General features: G+C 30.2%; 3 protein-coding genes across 3 annotated transcripts; 1 reads left to right on the forward strand and 2 right to left on the reverse strand.

Annotated features, from left to right (window-relative positions):
• Nucleotides 1-251: 251 nt before the first annotated feature.
• Nucleotides 252-1,516, forward strand: LOAG_06030 (hypothetical protein; the record flags this gene model as incomplete). Its single annotated transcript, XM_003141566.1, has 6 exons — nt 252-326; nt 497-594; nt 696-835; nt 979-1,049; nt 1,146-1,178; nt 1,421-1,516. The coding sequence occupies 6 exons, from the start codon at nt 252-254 to the stop codon at nt 1,514-1,516; spliced, it is 513 nt and encodes a 170-aa protein (XP_003141614.1).
• Nucleotides 1,517-3,784: 2,268 nt separating this feature from the next.
• Nucleotides 3,785-5,928, reverse strand: LOAG_06031 (hypothetical protein; the record flags this gene model as incomplete). Its single annotated transcript, XM_003141567.1, has 8 exons — nt 3,785-3,942; nt 4,142-4,304; nt 4,406-4,594; nt 4,741-4,833; nt 5,087-5,278; nt 5,441-5,597; nt 5,708-5,766; nt 5,824-5,928. The coding sequence occupies 8 exons, from the start codon at nt 5,926-5,928 to the stop codon at nt 3,785-3,787; spliced, it is 1,116 nt and encodes a 371-aa protein (XP_003141615.1).
• Nucleotides 5,929-7,664: 1,736 nt separating this feature from the next.
• On the reverse strand, nt 7,665-8,757 carry LOAG_06032 (hypothetical protein; the record flags this gene model as incomplete). The annotated part of the gene is made up of 3 exons (XM_003141568.1): nt 7,665-7,707; nt 8,059-8,264; nt 8,707-8,757. The coding sequence occupies 3 exons, from the start codon at nt 8,755-8,757 to the stop codon at nt 7,665-7,667; spliced, it is 300 nt and encodes a 99-aa protein (XP_003141616.1).
• Between the last annotated feature and the right edge of the window lie 9,883 nt (nt 8,758-18,640).

Raw genomic sequence — 18,640 nt, forward strand, 5'->3', positions numbered from 1 at the left:
CCTTTACAATACCTGAAGACTTACTCAATTTCATTATCGATTATTTCAGAAACCAATCAAATTTTCGATAATTGATTTATTTGCACGCGACATACAAAGTGGCAGAACTTTTGCAATTATCGATTCTGATGGGTATGGAAATTTCTGAAACTTACTAAAATCATTATTTTTTTCAATCCAAGATGCTTAGCTAAAATTATGTTTGCATTATTTACTTTATTTTTCCTTGCAGTTGTGCTGTTCCAAATGGAATGCTTAAAGATATTTATAGAATTGACAAAAATCACTTGCAATTAACTGTCGTCTTTAATGGCTTCTCAGATGAGGTGATATTACTTATTTGATAATTTACTGTATTTGAATGTTTTATAGGGTTGTGTTGAATTCCTGAATTTTTGGCGGTTTTAAGATTGTCGTACTTTAACATAGACCGAATATCCCGAAATAGAAGACGGAATGTATTCAGTTTTATTCAGTTAATCCAGCACATTTTCAGGCCGATATAATCTATGAGGCTTATGCTATACCTTGCGATGAATTTTGTGATCCAAATAGCTGCAACCAAGTGAATTCCACAAAAAGCCAACAAATCAAGTATACCTTGTTTAAATGTTACAGAAATATTTTACATCCCCTAGTTTCACTCACAAATAAATTTCAATATTCTGAAATTTTTTATAAAATTTTAGTTACAGAATTAAAAATAGAATGCGGAAGAGGCGATCATTAATAGAACCATCTGAATCACGTCTGTTTCAACTTTCTGGTGATATATACGCTGTAAAATCATCTAATAAGCTCAAACTTAAACAGAAGTCATGGAAAACAGAAACGGGTATGACTTACTCTCCGTGATTAAAACCGTCAAACTTCATCTTTGATCTGACATGTTTCATTCATATCTTCAAAAATGACTTTTGCTCAATTTATTTCTGTTAATTCACAAAAATTCGCTCAATATTTGTATAAATTTTCTAGGAAGTAATGATTTACGAAGAAAGTCAGTACTAATGCTTTACGAAGAATCATTAACAGATATCAGTAATAGCGTAAGTCCAAATATCATTAATTTTTGCATTTAGATTTTTCAAATATTATTTTTAAAATTATTTGCTAGCCACTTTTTAAATTGGCCACCATTGTAGGCAGATGGAAAAGCCATCTCAATAAATCAGTTGGTATGTATTACCGAAGATGTAAAATGTTTAACATTTTTTTGGCACTATGTCTTCAGGCCTTAATGTTGATTGTTGTCATTGCTATCACATACACTATCATTCAGGTATCATTTTCTTAACTGGAATATGAAAAATTTCATTAGATGATAAAAATCAGGAAAGAAATTGGAATTTCATTTCTTCTTTTTTTTCTCGTCAAGTGATTGAATGCAATAACTTACATTCAAATCAATTTTTTACAGCATTACATGCGACACCAAAGGAACTCGGAAATTGTTGGACTGAATGAAAGTAACGACAATAAACAAGAAACGGTTAGAAGGCTATCGGAAGGTTGATATTTTCTGGTGACTGGTGTTTGCGATAACAGAGGATGAAGTGAATTAAGTGAGAAGGAAAGTTTTGTGAAGTGAAGTCCAAAGATTCGTTGAATAATTCACCTTTCAGTTACTATTATACTATCTATATCTGTAGGTCGCCTTTTAAAGCTATTGTATGATACATTAAAAGCGTTTGAGTATTGTCGGAAGTTTGGCTGTTTGTTGCTAATCAGTATCAAAAAGCCAAACTGAGGTAAAGAAGATGTGATAGATATGAATGAGGAAGAGAACAAGGTTAAGAAAACTTGTTGATCTTTCCGAAAATATTTTTCATTGAAATCCGAGAATTTTGCTTAATTAATTTCTAATGAAATCACTTATTAACAATTTGTTCATCACTATACAATCTATTTTTCGTTTAGCATGAAATAACAGTCAGAGGCAATTCCTTACGAGTAAATCGAATCGATACACTGAGCTTTACCTTAATTACTGTTTACTTGTTTGTAAACAGCACCGAACTAGTGATCGCTCCATTTATTTCATGTCGTCTATAGGTTTGGTATCCCCGTAATTTGAAATTTCTTCCCTTAACGGTAATGAATAAATATCAAGTGTTTTTTCCAAGAATTTTTAATATAATCATCATAATCAGAAATCTTGTTCTTTACTTCGATATCACTATATAATGCAGCCATTCTCGATCGTATACGTATTCCGATAGGCAACAGTTATCGTTGCTAGATCATCTATATAATACTAACATCATGCAGCATGCATAAACCATTTCGGTGTGTTACTTAATTTCGTTTTATTCAATTAGTATTAATTTAACTTATCATTTGATAGTTATCAGTTATTCTGTCATACAACTGAGTTGAAAAGCGCATGGCCACACCTCACACTACTCTATCATGTTGTACAACGTTATGGTAGTATCGAGATGTCGCACGTTTCAAAGCTTCAGTTAAAGCAATGGAACACTACCAGATGAGAGTGCAATACCTGAAGGTAAAGGTGAAAGCAGTAGAAACCTAATTAATAAGCTGATTAGATGAATCATTCAACAGGGTTTGTGTGAGAGCTGAAACCTAAAGGTGGGTCTTATGATGGTTAATCCAGAAACCACTGGACTTCCCTTCAGCAAATTCTTTAATAGAAACAAGAAAATACTTACATTACTTTTCGGTAGATTGTGAATGTTGTAAGATTGGCAATCAACGGCATTCATTCTCTGCATTCCAGCAGTCGGTTCAGATTAGAAATACCTCGATAATGTAAGGGCAGAAAGTACTGTGCTACTGAAATAAGGTTAAATTCAACGAATACCTTGTGCCACTTGACGGATGACAGCTTTTATGGTGAAATGATACAACGATCCGTATTTTACGGTGCTTACAGTGATCTTCAATTTTTTGAAATGAGAATAAATTAATGAAATTACGAAGTCGATTTTTTTAAGACTAGAATTTCATACCTTATCAAATCTGTTGAGTATGTTCGGAAAAGGAAAGGCTACATTCACAGATTATGTTCATATTAAAAATTTGAAAATAACGCATCGAGCAAAAGAGGCAGAAAGTTTGCAGTGCACAAATTTAGCGATTAGATCATCTAAACGAAATATGAACTTTAAGAACAATCAGTTTAAATTTGAATTTAGATTTTAAAAGATTTCAATTTTCAATACTTAATTAATCATAGAGAAAGGAATTCCCAAAAGAAGTAAAGCATTGTAGACACATTGAAAAGATGAAAACTATAACAGTTATTACTTTTGGGATGAGCCAACTCATTTACTAACACACAACTATAAATTAATGGTCAGCGGTGGTCCAATTCTTCCCCTTTATGATGGTCAATTTAGTAATGATGAAAGCTTGTTGTCCACCATTTTATTGCCCCACTAATCATCGTTCATTTTGTCATTTTGTCAAGGATATGCTTCAGTGAATAGTCGATTTCTTATGCTACACTTTTTTTAAAAAATTTTTATCGATTAACAGGTCATTTTAAACTGTGAATTTAACTGTTACAGAGGTTAAGAAACGATAATTTCCAGATTTCTGTCATATTGTTGACATTATTTGCACACTATTCAATTTATTATCTAACAATCGATTCCTGCTTATTTTGCTATTCCTTAATTAAATCTTACTTGAATCTGAACATTTCCATTGTTTCCATCGGTTACAAGAAATTTTACTAGAAGTTTTGTTCAATGAAACAAATTAAAATATCTTCTTTACTGCAACAAAAGCACAAAAAGATAAATGTCTCATCATTTTATACAATAGCATAGGATAAATTTACTTTCAGTGAAAAGAATTCACTTCGATTTAATATATTTATTGATAGTATACCATTTGCATTTGCATTCACTTCCCCTTCTTCCGTAAGTTTTAATGTTGTGTGCACAAATTTCGGTGTCACCATTTCATCACCTGGAACGGATATACACTTTAATGCTTTCTTTGGGGAAAAAATACAATGTCCTCAATATGTCATACTTTTTTCAAGTGATCAGTTCTTCTGTTTACTACCGTGGTTCTAAATTACGATTTTCGAGTGACCTGGAAACTACTATCACCCAATTGCTACGAAACATCTGATGATGTTACTGATAAGACAAACTGCTGTAACCTTGACAGATCCAGAATTTTAGATCACCACTGGCAAAGTATTCATATAGCAAAACCTGGCCACAAACAACTCTGAATGCTTTACGATAGACACTACCGCCTTTCACTGTCAAAACTTCCGATATGGCATGCACTGAATTTCTTCGCCATATTTGTCCGCTTTCCTGAATAGTCAATTTCAACAAATGTTTTCGTTGTTTAACGCAGGAGGAAGAAATTCTCTTGACTTGATAGTCGAATGTACGTACATTTATCGTAAACTTACCTGATAGTCGATCGGTGTAATTGGCTCAGCGGGCACACATGTGTTATCAAGTGCATTCGGTACGGAAAGTTTTCCGCCATAAGCTACCGGAATGGAGTCAATTGATAAATATGGTAACAAATCATTGGGTAAGTTTCTGGCAATAGTGAAACGACTGAGTGTTCTTGGAGGAAGTAACGCTGTCATCACCTGCGCCATTTTATGACATTATAATTAAGTAATTGAAAGGAAACTTCGCCAAACCGTAAAACTTTAAAATTAACACTAAACTAAGGTGGAGAAAGAATGACACTCGAACTCTTCACTTGTTAAAGTTTAAAAATCGTTCTTCAAACCTTTCGTAGAGCGGGAAAAAATGTTGGCGAATTAACGATAATAATACGTTTCAACAATTCACTGTAGTAATCCATCCACAAATGAATTCGATACTGAAGATAATGGCAAATAATTATGGGAATTATAATGATATCCTGAAATTGGCTTAAACGGGGAACCAATGGTACAATAAAATTAAATTTTAGTAAGTAATAAAACCTAATTTTGAGATATTAAATTTTGGATGATACTCTAAACAGCCAGTTTTATTCAATTTAGTTAGATTTTCTGCAAATGCAATATTGATTTTGCTTACTTTACATTATTTTTATGCATATGGAAAATAATGAATGAAATAAAAGAAACCAGCATAAGTTTGTTCATCGTTCCAAGAGGATTCATGTAGGGTAGAAATGAACATCCTTTTTGATCAAATATACAAATGGTATACGATCGACGACCAGTTTTCTTTTCATTTTCCAAAACCAAATTTTGAAAATGTTCACAAAAACCGAAAAATGTATGCAAATAGTCGGAAACACGAACAGCTTTCAAAAACTGCAAGTAATTATTAGGAGGAACTTTTCCGAACTTTTTACGATAATGAAATCACAGCAGTCAGATTGATTAAAAAGCGTAATTTAGCTATAACCTTAGTTCTAACATTTATTATCTGTTTTCAACTTGTATTTCCAACTTAATCATCCAAAGAAATTTAACCTTTTGAGGATTTTCGATAGGCATTTCCACGAATACTATGCCATTATCCAAATCTTTAATCCAATGTCTTGTTATTTTAGTTTGCGTTAGAAAGCGGCCATATTTTCGAATCAACGGTTGCTGGTAAAAATCTTCAGTACTTTCTGGATTACTGTACCTGAACTGAAATTCAAATTGGAAGCTTTAAAAAAAGTGAAAGAAGTGAAAATTGGTTGAGTAAATTTTTGATTGTGAGAGCTTATGCCTTTTAAACTTTAGAAAACTTACCCAAGCATTCTGCGAGTTTCCAAATATTCCTCAAATTTAACTACACATGTTTCCAGATCCTGAAAAATCACAAAATTGCCATCATGCTTTGATTGTAGATGCAACTGGATAATTACCTGTTCATATGCGTCAATCCAACGTTGCAATTGAAAGTCCGTATTTAGATCTTCCGGAAGTTTTTCACTAAGACGTACACGCAGTTTTTGCACGAGTTCATTCATACCGATTCCGTAATAGTTCATAAATTTAGATACGTATGTTACTAAAATTTAATTTGAATCTCAGAAAATGATACCGTATAAGTGCTTGTCGATGACATATACTTTCAGTGATAGCATAAATTAGTAGAGAGACGATTTCGTTAAACTATATTCAACAATTAATTGCAAACATTACTTAAAATTCTTTGTTTAAATCAAATAAAAGTATATCATACAAAATATAAACTAAAAAGTACTTTAACAGCAAATATAATTGGTTGTATGAAGAGTGTAACTCATCTGTTTACACTTATACAGAATGGAAAAGTCGCAGTTTCAATATTTTTGGAAATGGATTGGATTAACTGTCCGGAAAGATTGTCAAAGAATTTCAGCATGTTGAAATGATGGTAATTAGTTGGATTGGTAGCGTGATGGGATATGAACATAATGTTTCAAACAAGCTGTTGTACAGTGACAACGAAGAGATGGTTCATTAATTAGATAAGTCGGCCAGCAAATTTGATGGAAGGAAATATTTAATGAATGAGTATCCTCCGGAAAGTTAGCTGTGATCTTATCCCGTCTATTAAGAAATTTGTGCAAGTCTGATTGTATACCTAAACCTCTTATCTCATTAGGCTTCATAACATAGCAAATGATAATTGTCCTCGTGATCATAGAAATTGCGGCTACTGTCATGGCAAAAGCTGTAAGCGAATCGACGACATTCACAGAATCCAAAACTTGGTAAAAAAAAGTTTGAAATTCGAAATTTAAAATACTTTATCATCGATTTGTAAAGGTATGGGATGATATTTTACGACAAATACCATTAATCTGTTTGTTTAAAGTGAAGTCTCGATTTTTTTTTGTCTATTTTGATGGAATTTTTGAATTTTCAAAGTTTCTTGATAAAATTACATTTCCGACTTCATTGCAAAAAGAAGTTTCAGAATTTGTCGATTATCTTACAACCATTCTGAACTTTGTGAAACAAGACATTAGCAGTTTTAGCAACAAAGTGAAATATCCTAAATTATGAAATATCCTAAAAAAATTTAAAATAAAATAAAAGTTATTGCAAAAAAGCAACTTTAATACTAATTGCCTCAGGTTCACAATAATTAATTAGGAATGAGTAGTAATTTCAGAATAATATCAGTTTGGTATATCACAGATATACTTACATCATCTCTAGTTGAGTTGAAACATGATACGTAACAATTCAAGACATGAGAGAAGAGGGAGAAGAAGGCATCGTTCCTTTCCTTTTGTATTTGATTTACTGCAACCTGTTTTTTGATCCTTCTTAACTTGTTTTATCCATCCCTGGCTATATATTAATATCATCACTTCGTATCTATGAATTCGCTATATCAATTAATCATCATGTCGCTGTACTTGCTTGAGGCGTTCTTCATCTTTCACGACAATCTTTTATCGTTGAAGACAACTGTCATTGTTATAAGTGAGAAATTGATAAGATTCTGCGAAGTTCAGTTGTCGATAAAATTTTATTTACATCCCTCAAGAATTTTTTTTCCCATAAAAATCTGTCGCATACACCAATCAAAGTAAATGTCAGAGAAGTAACACTATGCATAATCCTGTCACAAGTCGGTTTGCATTCTTTTCCATTTTATTGCAACAATTCGAAGCAAATAGTATTTGTTGTCTTGGCTGTGGCTGTAGTCTGTCTTGGCTGTACTCTTTTCCTGTCCGTAGCATTAAATGTCGTTAATTTAGTGACCCACTTAATATTGGTGTTTCAGATCTAACGCACTGATAAAATCATTCCTGAAATTAATTTTTAGTTTTTTTTATTTTTGATTTTTAGTTCTTTTGACTCTTTTTTCTTCTTATGAATCAACGTATATCCTTTCATTATTAGTATAATTGTTTCTTTGTAAATTATTTCTTGAAAAAAAAATTTATTAAAATCAACTTTTATCGATATATTTATACTTGAAAAGAAAAAAGAAAAAAAAGAACTTAGGAATAAAGCTTAGATTTTTTAAGATTTTCCAGAAAGTTTAAGTACTTAAAAAAGCAGAGAAGGAAAAAAATTTTTCTTGCTAAGCATATTTAAATTTAAATGCAAAATATACATTTAAATAATTATTAAATTTACTAATAACTTATACATACGATATAAAAATGAATTGATAGTGTTGTCGCTTGAACAATCGTTTGCCATCCTCGTTGCTTAATTGCAAGAAATGCATTGAAAATGGATAAAATGACATATTCTTCATGCCATCCAGAATAAATGCTACACTTAATCCAAGTTGGAAATGATCAGATGTCATAAATACCTTCATTAAACAGATATTTAGTACTCTATGGGATAAAATCTAAAATAAAATTTTAATTAATATTTTTGATAAAAATCTGTCAAGTAATCTAGTAGTGAAAGCAAGAGAAAAACTATTATGTAGAAAACTAAATTTCAACTTTACATTAATTATTATTGTTATTGCAAAAATATTATAAAGTATAGGAATAATCGAAAATTAAAAAGAAAAATTTAAACATTAGTTACAGTCAAAGTTTTCAAACAAATAAAATGAATATCTTTTGATATACTTTATCTATATATCAATTATTTTACGATAATTCAGCTAATTTCAGCAGTACGGTAATGTAGGTCGAGTGATATCTAATGATATCACTTCAGCCGATTGTGATTACAGATAAAAGATGCATTATTTGGAATAGAAATGATTTAGAACGCTGATTCTAGGCAACAAAATTAACAGGTTACTGGATTTCAAAATCACTGGTACTTATGCATACGTGAGATTCCATTGGTGCGGTTAAGGAACGGACGAGTTCCAAATGAATCATATTCTAAAAACTTCACATCCACACATTATTGCTTTTTTCCATAAATTCCCGACATCGTATGGGCATTTTGCTATATTCTCTTGAGCATTAATTAGAAATATTTAGCTTACATAATTTATCCTTGTAATAATTAAAAACCTGATGTATTATGTCATCTATTTATACAACTGCATATGTTATACACTGAATAATGTAACTTTTGTAAACTTATAGTCATTCTAAATTATTCAACTCCTATAATATCAAGCCTCTTGTACAATCTTAATGTTATTTAAGCATATCTTGCTTAAATCAATACTAAATGCCAAACTCATAGCAACAATCGCGGACAAATTCTGAATAATTAAATAAATTGTATGAATTTTGAAAATAATTCAAATTTAAAGTATGGCATAAATTCTGAACACTAACAAAAACATTACCAGCATTCATTAAGCAGACGAAATGTTGTTTCGTGGAATTTTGAAAATTTTTTATGTCTTAAGTGTTACATAAGCAGTTGCTAAGCTTATCATCGACTTACAAAATTTCAAATTTGAATTTAAAATTAAATTTGTCAATAAATTTTCTCCTCTTTTATGTCTTCGATGTTATTGCTTTACTGTATGACAAAATTGAGACATTAATAAAGTATCGAGTGTAAAAAAAAGTTAATAATGATTGAATGAAGTAATCAATAACCAATAGTTTTTCCATGTTTCTGACCGCGTTGTCGATTTGTCGATTAGCTGCCCGAATAAAAAGTAATTGCCAAATTTTGAAGAATGCATTTATAGCTCGGATTTTTGACGTTCCAATTAATCAGCTAAAAATTCGAAATTTTTTTTTTTAAATTCTTACTTCCTCATTTTCTGAATGAGGGAATTTTTCTACGAAATAATTCATGCAATATATCTATTACTTCTCGAAATTCAAAACTACCAAAAAAATTTTTCTTTCTCCTACTTTTCTGAAATAGTGCGATATACCAAAATTCTTCCAATCTCGTTTATTTATTTGTTTACATACTTCGATAAGCAATAACAAAACGTTAAAACGGTTGTTGTTTGAAATTTTAATCGAAAATTTAATTTCAAATCTCTTTCATTATACGTAATTTGGAAGTAAGTGAAGCATTCAGCGTGAAATACTATCGAAATTCAAATGGATAGATCAAAAATATTTTTAAATGCTGTACGGAAGATGAAAAATATTTTTAACTGTTGTATGACTATCGTTCTTTCTCTTTTTTTTCTATTATAAATGTATAAAAACAAAAAACCAAAAAAAAATGCAAGAGAATACAAAGAACGTTTTATATTTATTTATACAGTTTATTGAAAATATTCAAAATACTTTACCGTAAAATAAAATATTCAAAATGTATTACCAGAAAATTCCACTCTCAAATTGTTAATATAATTGCATATTATTAGCATATTTGTGTGCTATCAATATACTTTTATAGTTTCATATTATTAGCATATTTCTATATTATCAGTGCATTCGTGGCTCATCAATGCATTTGTATATCAGCAATTACATTAGTACATTTGCATATTATCAATATAATTATATCCCATAAAAGAAAATGAAATGTTGTATCGAAGCCAAAAATTGTAAAGGAAATTAATCTGAGGAATGATGTCATTGGATAAATTAACTGAATTATCCAATACATCCGGTGGTATTCCAACAAATTCCTTCTTATCGACCTATTTCAGAGGCTGAATTTTTATCAAAAAAATAATTCGATTAGTTGATATTTGAATATTTCTATCAATTTTAGTACTGATAAGCACTGTACCAACTTTTTCACTACTATCACCAATATATAATACACTTTTAAGTTCCAAATCTATTCTCGCCATTCCAATAAAAAAAGAAGAAAGACTATAATAGAATACACTGTCCAACATTCTTGACAAGACAAAGAAGAAGTGGAAAAAGCAGTAAAACTAAAATATTCAACATTATTGATATCCCAAAGCACGGGAAAAAGGAGCGGGAAGAAGTGTCAAAGTGAACGAAACATATAAACAACCAATAATATTAGTTTTAATTTAATTGAAATTAAGGAAGCAACTTTTCAAGAATTGCTACGAAGATTTGTTTTTGTTTAAGCTAAAAAAGCTTATCATTTTTATCGTTTTACTTTTTTTCCGCTTAAATTCAAGTGATCATCATTTTGATTTCTATTGCATCCGTTTAATGCTTCATTTTATATATGCAGAATTTTGATCATATTGATAGTTTTTACCATTAAACTTGGTGATATTTATGATAACAATAAATGATAGCAAATTTTTAATCATTTTATATGAGAAATAAATAATCCCTCGTTATCATGCTGCATAACCCTTTTCGTTTATGAATTTTTAGTTCTATTCAGGATTATTGAAGACTTTCACAATTATATTGACATATGCATTACGTGATTAACAAGACGATATCAACTAATCATTATCTCCAGCTAACATTGTTAAGGATGGTGTACGCTTGGAATAAATTTCAACATTAATTTTTTTCAGATGTTTTTCTAGGACAGCAGGCATAATATCTCCCATGCATACTCGTAAATCACCAAAAATATCCTCTTCTTTTTTGCTTTCTTTGTTATCATTGTTATCAGCATTACTATCATCATTGCTTTGTTCTCGATAAAATTCTCGTAAATTTCGCAAGTATTATTGTTGAATTTTTCTTCATCATCAAATTCTTCATCAGCTTAATGAATCATATATTCAATATTTTGAAGGATAATGAGAGAGACAGGCGGGGAGAGAGAGAGAGAAAGAGAAGGGAAGAAAAGGAGGAAGTATTAAGTATCTCAAATTTTATTCATTTGCTTTTATCCCAACACCCGCTTTTATGTGCCCTTTTCTTCTAATGGAATATCTCTGAGATGCTACTCTTATTGTCAGTTTGTTTTGGACAGTGAAATTTGTCAACACCATCTTCTTTCAGATCATATCTATCGATTCTCTTTGCTGAATTCATCATCTCTCAATACCATTTATCATATCACACTTTTCTTTACAAATATTTGAAAACTATGGGTCAGTATTTAAAATTTCTTATTCTAAATTCTAAATATGCAATCAAAGCCGACACATGATTGGTTCTTTATCTGGTTCTTTTTGATCATATCTGAGCAAGATGTCAATGTATATGTGCTAGTTTTGACATGTGTCTCCAAGTTCACGCAATACATGTATCCTAAAGTAATTATAAATATAGAATAAATAACAGTAGAAAATGTATTTAATAGAATTAACACTTTCCGTAGGATATTTTGATTTTTGATGACATGAAGATGTATTTCCCCGACCAGTTGTTAATAAATCGATCACTATTTCTGTTAGCAAACAGGATTTTCACCTGAAATTATACAATTAATTTTTGATAATAAATAATCTTGCTGAAAGACGTTGATAATTGCTCCTGTCCAGCCATTTTCGTCCCTTCACCCTAATTCTCTTCAGCATTTCCGAAAAACGAATCCTTAAATAACTGAGAGAAGCAGAAAGCCAAGGGATAGTGGAAGGCCAAGAACATATAGCGCAAACATTTTTGAACGGGAATATTCATGTTCAGTTATAAAGAACTCTCAAATTATAAGGAACTCTTATAAAGAGCTAAAGGCCTCTTATAAAGTTATAAAAGTTATAAGGAATTCTTTCTCTTAGTTATAAAGAACTCTCAAATGAAATAGACTTATCTCCTTTGTGCGTGTCAACTAAAATCTGCCGTGTCAATAGCGTAACTTTACTACTTTCATCCTGTTGACACGTTGATGTATTCACAATGAGCGGAATAAACGTAGTTTGAAGCTCCCTAAATTAGCAATTAATAAAAGCATTTTCAACGAATGAAATATAGCTAAAAGGCTATCATCTTAACATTGAACAACATGAGTGACAGAAGCAAATTCTCGGTCATTTATGAAATCGTTTGAAATATTAAAAGCATACCGTATATTTATTTGCTGGAATTGCCTTAGCCTGTTGAACAAAAGAATAAACGCGTTAGAGTAGTCATTGGACACTCATAATTTACCTTTATTATCTCACTGAACTACACAACTTCCATTAGAGATTTGGCTCAAAGATCCGATACCCTTTACTTATACGTACTCCTCCAACCTCCTTGTTTTCTGTGGCGGAATTCCTCATATATTTCCGATCTCTCTGCCCTTTCTATATCTTTCTTGTTAACTCCAAAAGAATGTGCTAATTCTTAAATTCTACTAGAGCAAATGTTCATTGTATTTGTAAACAAGGGGCGGTAAGTTCGTCCCCGTCAGATGGAATATTGCGCACGTTGCTCTTCCATTCAAGAAAATATTAAGCATTGAACATTTGATCTGTGAACTTCCAAAGGATAAAGAAAAAAAGAGGCTTAGACATAACGGACACATACAACAGACTGAAAACTAACGAAAACACGTGCAGGGATGGTAAAAACACGTCACTGATAAGGTATTCCACTGGATTGTCTTTAAATGAAAAATTACCTTTTCAATTAAACTCGAAAACGTATCATAAGATGTTGATGGATAGGTGTGATTCATTCATGACACTCACGACGTATCTGTCTTATTTTGCCGCCATAGAAAGATGGGAAACATTGCGTAACGTGAATGCAGAAGATTGCGCAATAAGCCAAAATCAAACTACAACATTGCAACGTATCGGTTGTCGGGAATGAGATGGCTTGATATCATCAAATATCTCATCAACCAGTGCATGAATATAGAATTCAATGGTTGATAGAACGGTTAACTATGAGTTCTTTCCGGCAAACTGAAAATGGTGTTTGCTTGCACTTGCTTGCAATTACATCACTATACAGAATGAATTAGAAGTTTTGCAAAATTCTTAAAGCAATTTGGTGACGCTGCCATTCATGTTTCTAAACGAATTCAACCATATTAGCATAACAAACATACATAATTAAGTTGTCTCTAACTATTCTTTAATTTTATTACTGCCGTAAAAGCCAAGATGAGAAGCAAAACCGCATCTAAAGAAATGTTTTCGAAATCAACTTAGTCATTTTAGTAACCGCATTGACTCAATCGTGTTCGCCTTTTTTTTGCTTTCGATTACATCCAGTTGTTTATTTGAACACTATTTCGAAAGAAGCCATGTAAAATTTTCACATTGTTTTAAATTGGATAATTCATATTGCAAATTATTTTCGAATTTTTGTTAAATTCCGATTTCGCAACATGAATTTTAAAAAAGCGCGAACAAATAATTGCTTTAAATGATCTATAGGTTATACACCTGAACGAGCAGGATCAACTCTTTTTTTTCCATTATTCATTAGTTCATCAGAATTTTTTTTGTACGACTTCATTTTTCCAATAAAATCAAAAGTCTTCAAATATATTAGAAATGACCGACAAGCGGTTTCAGATAGACTTCTTCAGAATGACACACAACATATATTTATTGAAATAAAAAATCGCTAACGAAGAACATTGAATTGATGGTTAATTTTGCAAAATTTTATTGTTGCTCACCTTGAATAGTCTAATCCAGTCGATGGATTAAACTAATTGGTCTATCTGATGTCTGATTGAATCGGGAGGGTTTCATGTCTGTACAATTCACGTTATTACTAAGAGATACAATGTATTATATCATTGATAATTCTGCAAAAAATGATAGTATCCATCCCTACGAAAAGAATGGCTATAATTTTCGGATTGAAAAAAGAAAAAAAAAGCATTAGATACTGTAATGAACCATTAATTTTCATGAAACCGCTATTTTGCAATTCATATATTTGAAATTGAATATTTGATTATTTGATTTGAATATTTGATTTCAGAATGAATTAATTTTGTTGTTTCCATTTTTTGCGGTAAATTTAACGAGCTAAAAAATACCAACAAATTGGAAATTTTATATTGTTAATAGAGGGGGAAGAGACACGATGCAGTCAAATTTTATTGAAATCCTATTTTGGATACAAAATCACTACCGTATGGATTAGGACAAGCTTAAATTCAATTTTAATCCCAACATTTCCAAGCATGTATCATTGTCTTTCTGTTCTTGCACTGGCATTTTGTTTCGAATTTCATTCTGATTAAACTGATTAGGTGGCTAAGAAAGGAAAAGGATGAAATGGTCTTGTGAACAAATTTCATTGAAATCCTGTTTTTAGACGCATAAGATACTACTGTTACTTAATTAAGGCGATATTAAAGTGATTATCTTTGGTACAGCTCTTTTACACTTCATCAAAAATGAAGCCAGTGATAGACAGTCTTTCAAATTATGTAAATGAAGTGAAAAAATTATCACATTGGATAATATAATAGCACAATTTTCATGTACATTATCGACTGTTTCTATTTATGCTTATCGTGGATTAAAGTAACTGTTAATCAAAATGTTTTAATTGTTTGTATTGAACCTTTCACAACTATCTGTAACACTTGATGTGTAATTCAATTCAAATTTCGTAACGGATTATTTATGAATTTGAAATTAAGTAAGTAAATGATTATGAATACCTTTGTTATATGGTGCAATTCTGCAGTGCGAAACGATAATTTAAAAAGCTTTATGCATCATTTGGTATTTTGATATCGAAAAGGAAAACAAAAATTGAGTTGGAGGGATGACGTATGGCTTATAACATTTTGCATTATTACCCTCTCATGCTATGTCAGTTTTGAAATTTATTTTCCACTAACACTCACTGATGAAATTTCGATCGGTGACAAGTGACAAATCATATCGCTATATTCTAGGATCATTCCTGATTCTCTTTTCCTGCAACTTTTTTTAAAAATTTATCAATTGAAGACATTAAAAAAGCAAAAAATAGAGTCAATGGTTATTAATTATTAATTTATCAGTTAAAAGTAACAAATAATGAGTCCACATATTTCATAGAACTTTTTTGCACTTCTTTGATCGTTTAAAATATTGTTTTTCAAACAGGAATCCTTCTGAAATTATTTTGATGCAATCATTTCGCGTCTTTGTTCTTTAAAACTTGACTTCAGCCTTTGAACTACTACCAAAGTTCAATGGCTGACACTTAATCGATAAGAGTTGTGGTGGGACAAATGAGTGATATAACTTCCTCCAGGTCTTAACAACTCAATCAGTGCAATGTAATAAATGTATATCATCATGTATCGCATATAAGTTATCATTAGGATCAAATATTTGATCGAACAGAGCAAAATTTATGTATAGAATAAATGAACACTGATATATTTCGTTTTAAACAACGAAGGGAAGTGCTATTTTTTCTTTTTTTTTAATCAAATTCTGATAATCATTCTTTGGAAAATTTTCGCGTGACAACATTTTGGCGTTCTTTTTTTTGAATTAAACCAATTTTTTCTTTTTTTTTTTAAATTAGTAGATATCGTAAATAGTAGATAAATTAGTAGATAGTCAGTTCAGTCAATTTTTGAGAAATTGGAAAATATTTCTGTTTTTATTTTTTTTTAATGCAAGCTTTCCTTTCATAGTAACGCATTATTACAATATCACAACCTTCAGTTTATGCAATCAGTTCCGTTTCTTCTTTAAATTTGATTAAGTTATTGCAAAACATTGCCTTATAAATCTTAGAAAAAGGAATGAAATTTCAATTCAGCTAAATTTTTTGAATTCCTAACACTTTTTAAAAAAAAATGTCAATATTTCCTTAGACTAAGAATAAAGTGGAATGTTTTGTATATTTTCAAGAAATCATCTACAAATTAATAATTTAATAGCTGGGAACAATTCATCAGCAAGCTTTCGTCATAACTACAAAAAGTTTTTCTTTTTTTGAAGAATTTAGCAATAAATTTACTTCACATACTGAACTTCTTTTAAATTTACTTTCAATTTACTTTCACGCAAACTGATTTATTTTTTACAGATTATGCGATTGAAAATTTTACTGACAAGCCACTTTTTCACGTTAAATTTTGGAAAAAAATTTACCATTTTCTTTTTAATAAAATTTAAAAAACACTTCATGTTTGCGTGATAAAACAAAATAGCACAAATAATTTGCGAAGTTATCTGTCATCCTGAAAATAAGTAGTAGGAATAACTGATGTTATATGTAGGCGACAAATGGTAATTTTGAAGATTCTGTACAGTCACCTGGCTTATTACTATCATTCTGCAAAAATATTCTAATTTCATTATACATTTTCCTCCTTATTGTTTTCCTTATTTGTTAAGCTCTAAATCATTCATTTGTCGTTAACTGTCGTCACATGTATCTAATAACAATTTTTCCTTCACTTTAATGAGTGGCAACATAAAGTATTTCATTGTGAATTTAATTATTAAATCTGCTCACATGTATGGATATCAATAGGTTTTATGCAAAAATGTTCCTTGCTTATCCATATCCAATTATTTATACGCTACCATAAGATGCAATGAATGAATGAATCGTTCACTTGTTTATTTACTTGAGAACAAAGATTTCCAATCTTGCATAAGAGAGCTGAGAATCTGGAATTCTGCAGATAGGCGGTCGTGTTCCTGGAACTAGAAGTAAGCAGAAAAATATAATAATTAGCACCATTTTTCCATTTTCCAGAAAATATCCTCTACTATAGGGATATATATAATCCATCAAATGATGAAATAATGTATTAGAATTTTGGCTAGTAAAACTTGAAGATTTATCAAATGAAGGTAACCTTACTTTAAAGAAACTCAAAGAAATGATCATTGATCTTTTGGGAATGAAGACTTTGTGTTTTTTGATTTTTCTGTTTGTATATATGTTTTTTCTATTGCTAGATACACTTGTTCATGTTTTGTTTTTCGATTCACTAATATTTAGCTATTTCATTTCCTCACTAAGCTCGACATTGAAAAATTTTTTTTAGGTTCTTAATTCTAGCGATAATATTGAAGCTATGGAGATTTTATCATTCACACATGTCAGAAGCGTTAAATAAATTTTTTTTAAGTGCATTTATATCGTACTGTAAGCACTATACACACTGAATATATTGCAAACAGATAGGATTCTCGAAGCTAAATATTCCTGTTTTGAGAATTTTTCTAATGATAGTTTCCAATGATTAAACTTTTTGCTAAACTAATATCTTTTTTTTTGTTCCTTAATGTACCTATAGTAACTTTTTCCTTTGCAGTTTACTCCTTCTGTACTTTAGTGATGAGGAAAGATAAGAGGACGACAACATTCTTAGATTTTATAGCAAGGAAGCTTCATTTTAAGACACTTTAAAAAACTCGTAATATACAAATAATTATAATAAAGATACTGTTTGCTTGAATTCTTTCTATTCAAAAGGTATAAATCATGTATTTGTATCATTCGAAATATTTTTAAAATATAACTAGAATTTAATTTTTTCCTTTTTTCCTGTATCTCACAAGTTTATTTTGTGTACGTCACGAAAGTTTTCTTTTTTTTCCACACCAATTTTCACAATACCACATTCCAGTAGTTTCGGTTGATAAAACAAATATTAACTGAAAGCATAAAAAAAAAGCTGATAGAATTTACATAAAAAAGAACTAACATGAAATTAAATAACACTAATTCTGATACTGTGCTTATTTCAAATTCGGAAGTATTGATTAAATCTTAGACAAATTAATGGTTTGTATAAGAAATGATTCATGGATAGCACGGAAAATTATGAAAAATTATGGTTAGTTGACGCCTTCTCCCATGATTGTCCTTTCCATCTAAAGTACTCACAAACTCACTAATTCAGAGCAAATTTTATTGCGATTTAGTAAAATTTCATTTTGAAAAGACGAATTCTTATGACAGCTTCAGTTTAACTTTTTTACGTTCTCTAGACTAACATATATATATATATATATATATATATATATATATATATATATATATATATATATATATATATATATATATA

Source organism: Loa loa (assembly GCF_000183805.2).
Source record: "Loa loa unplaced genomic scaffold supercont3.44, whole genome shotgun sequence".
NCBI lineage: Eukaryota > Metazoa > Nematoda > Chromadorea > Rhabditida > Onchocercidae > Loa > Loa loa.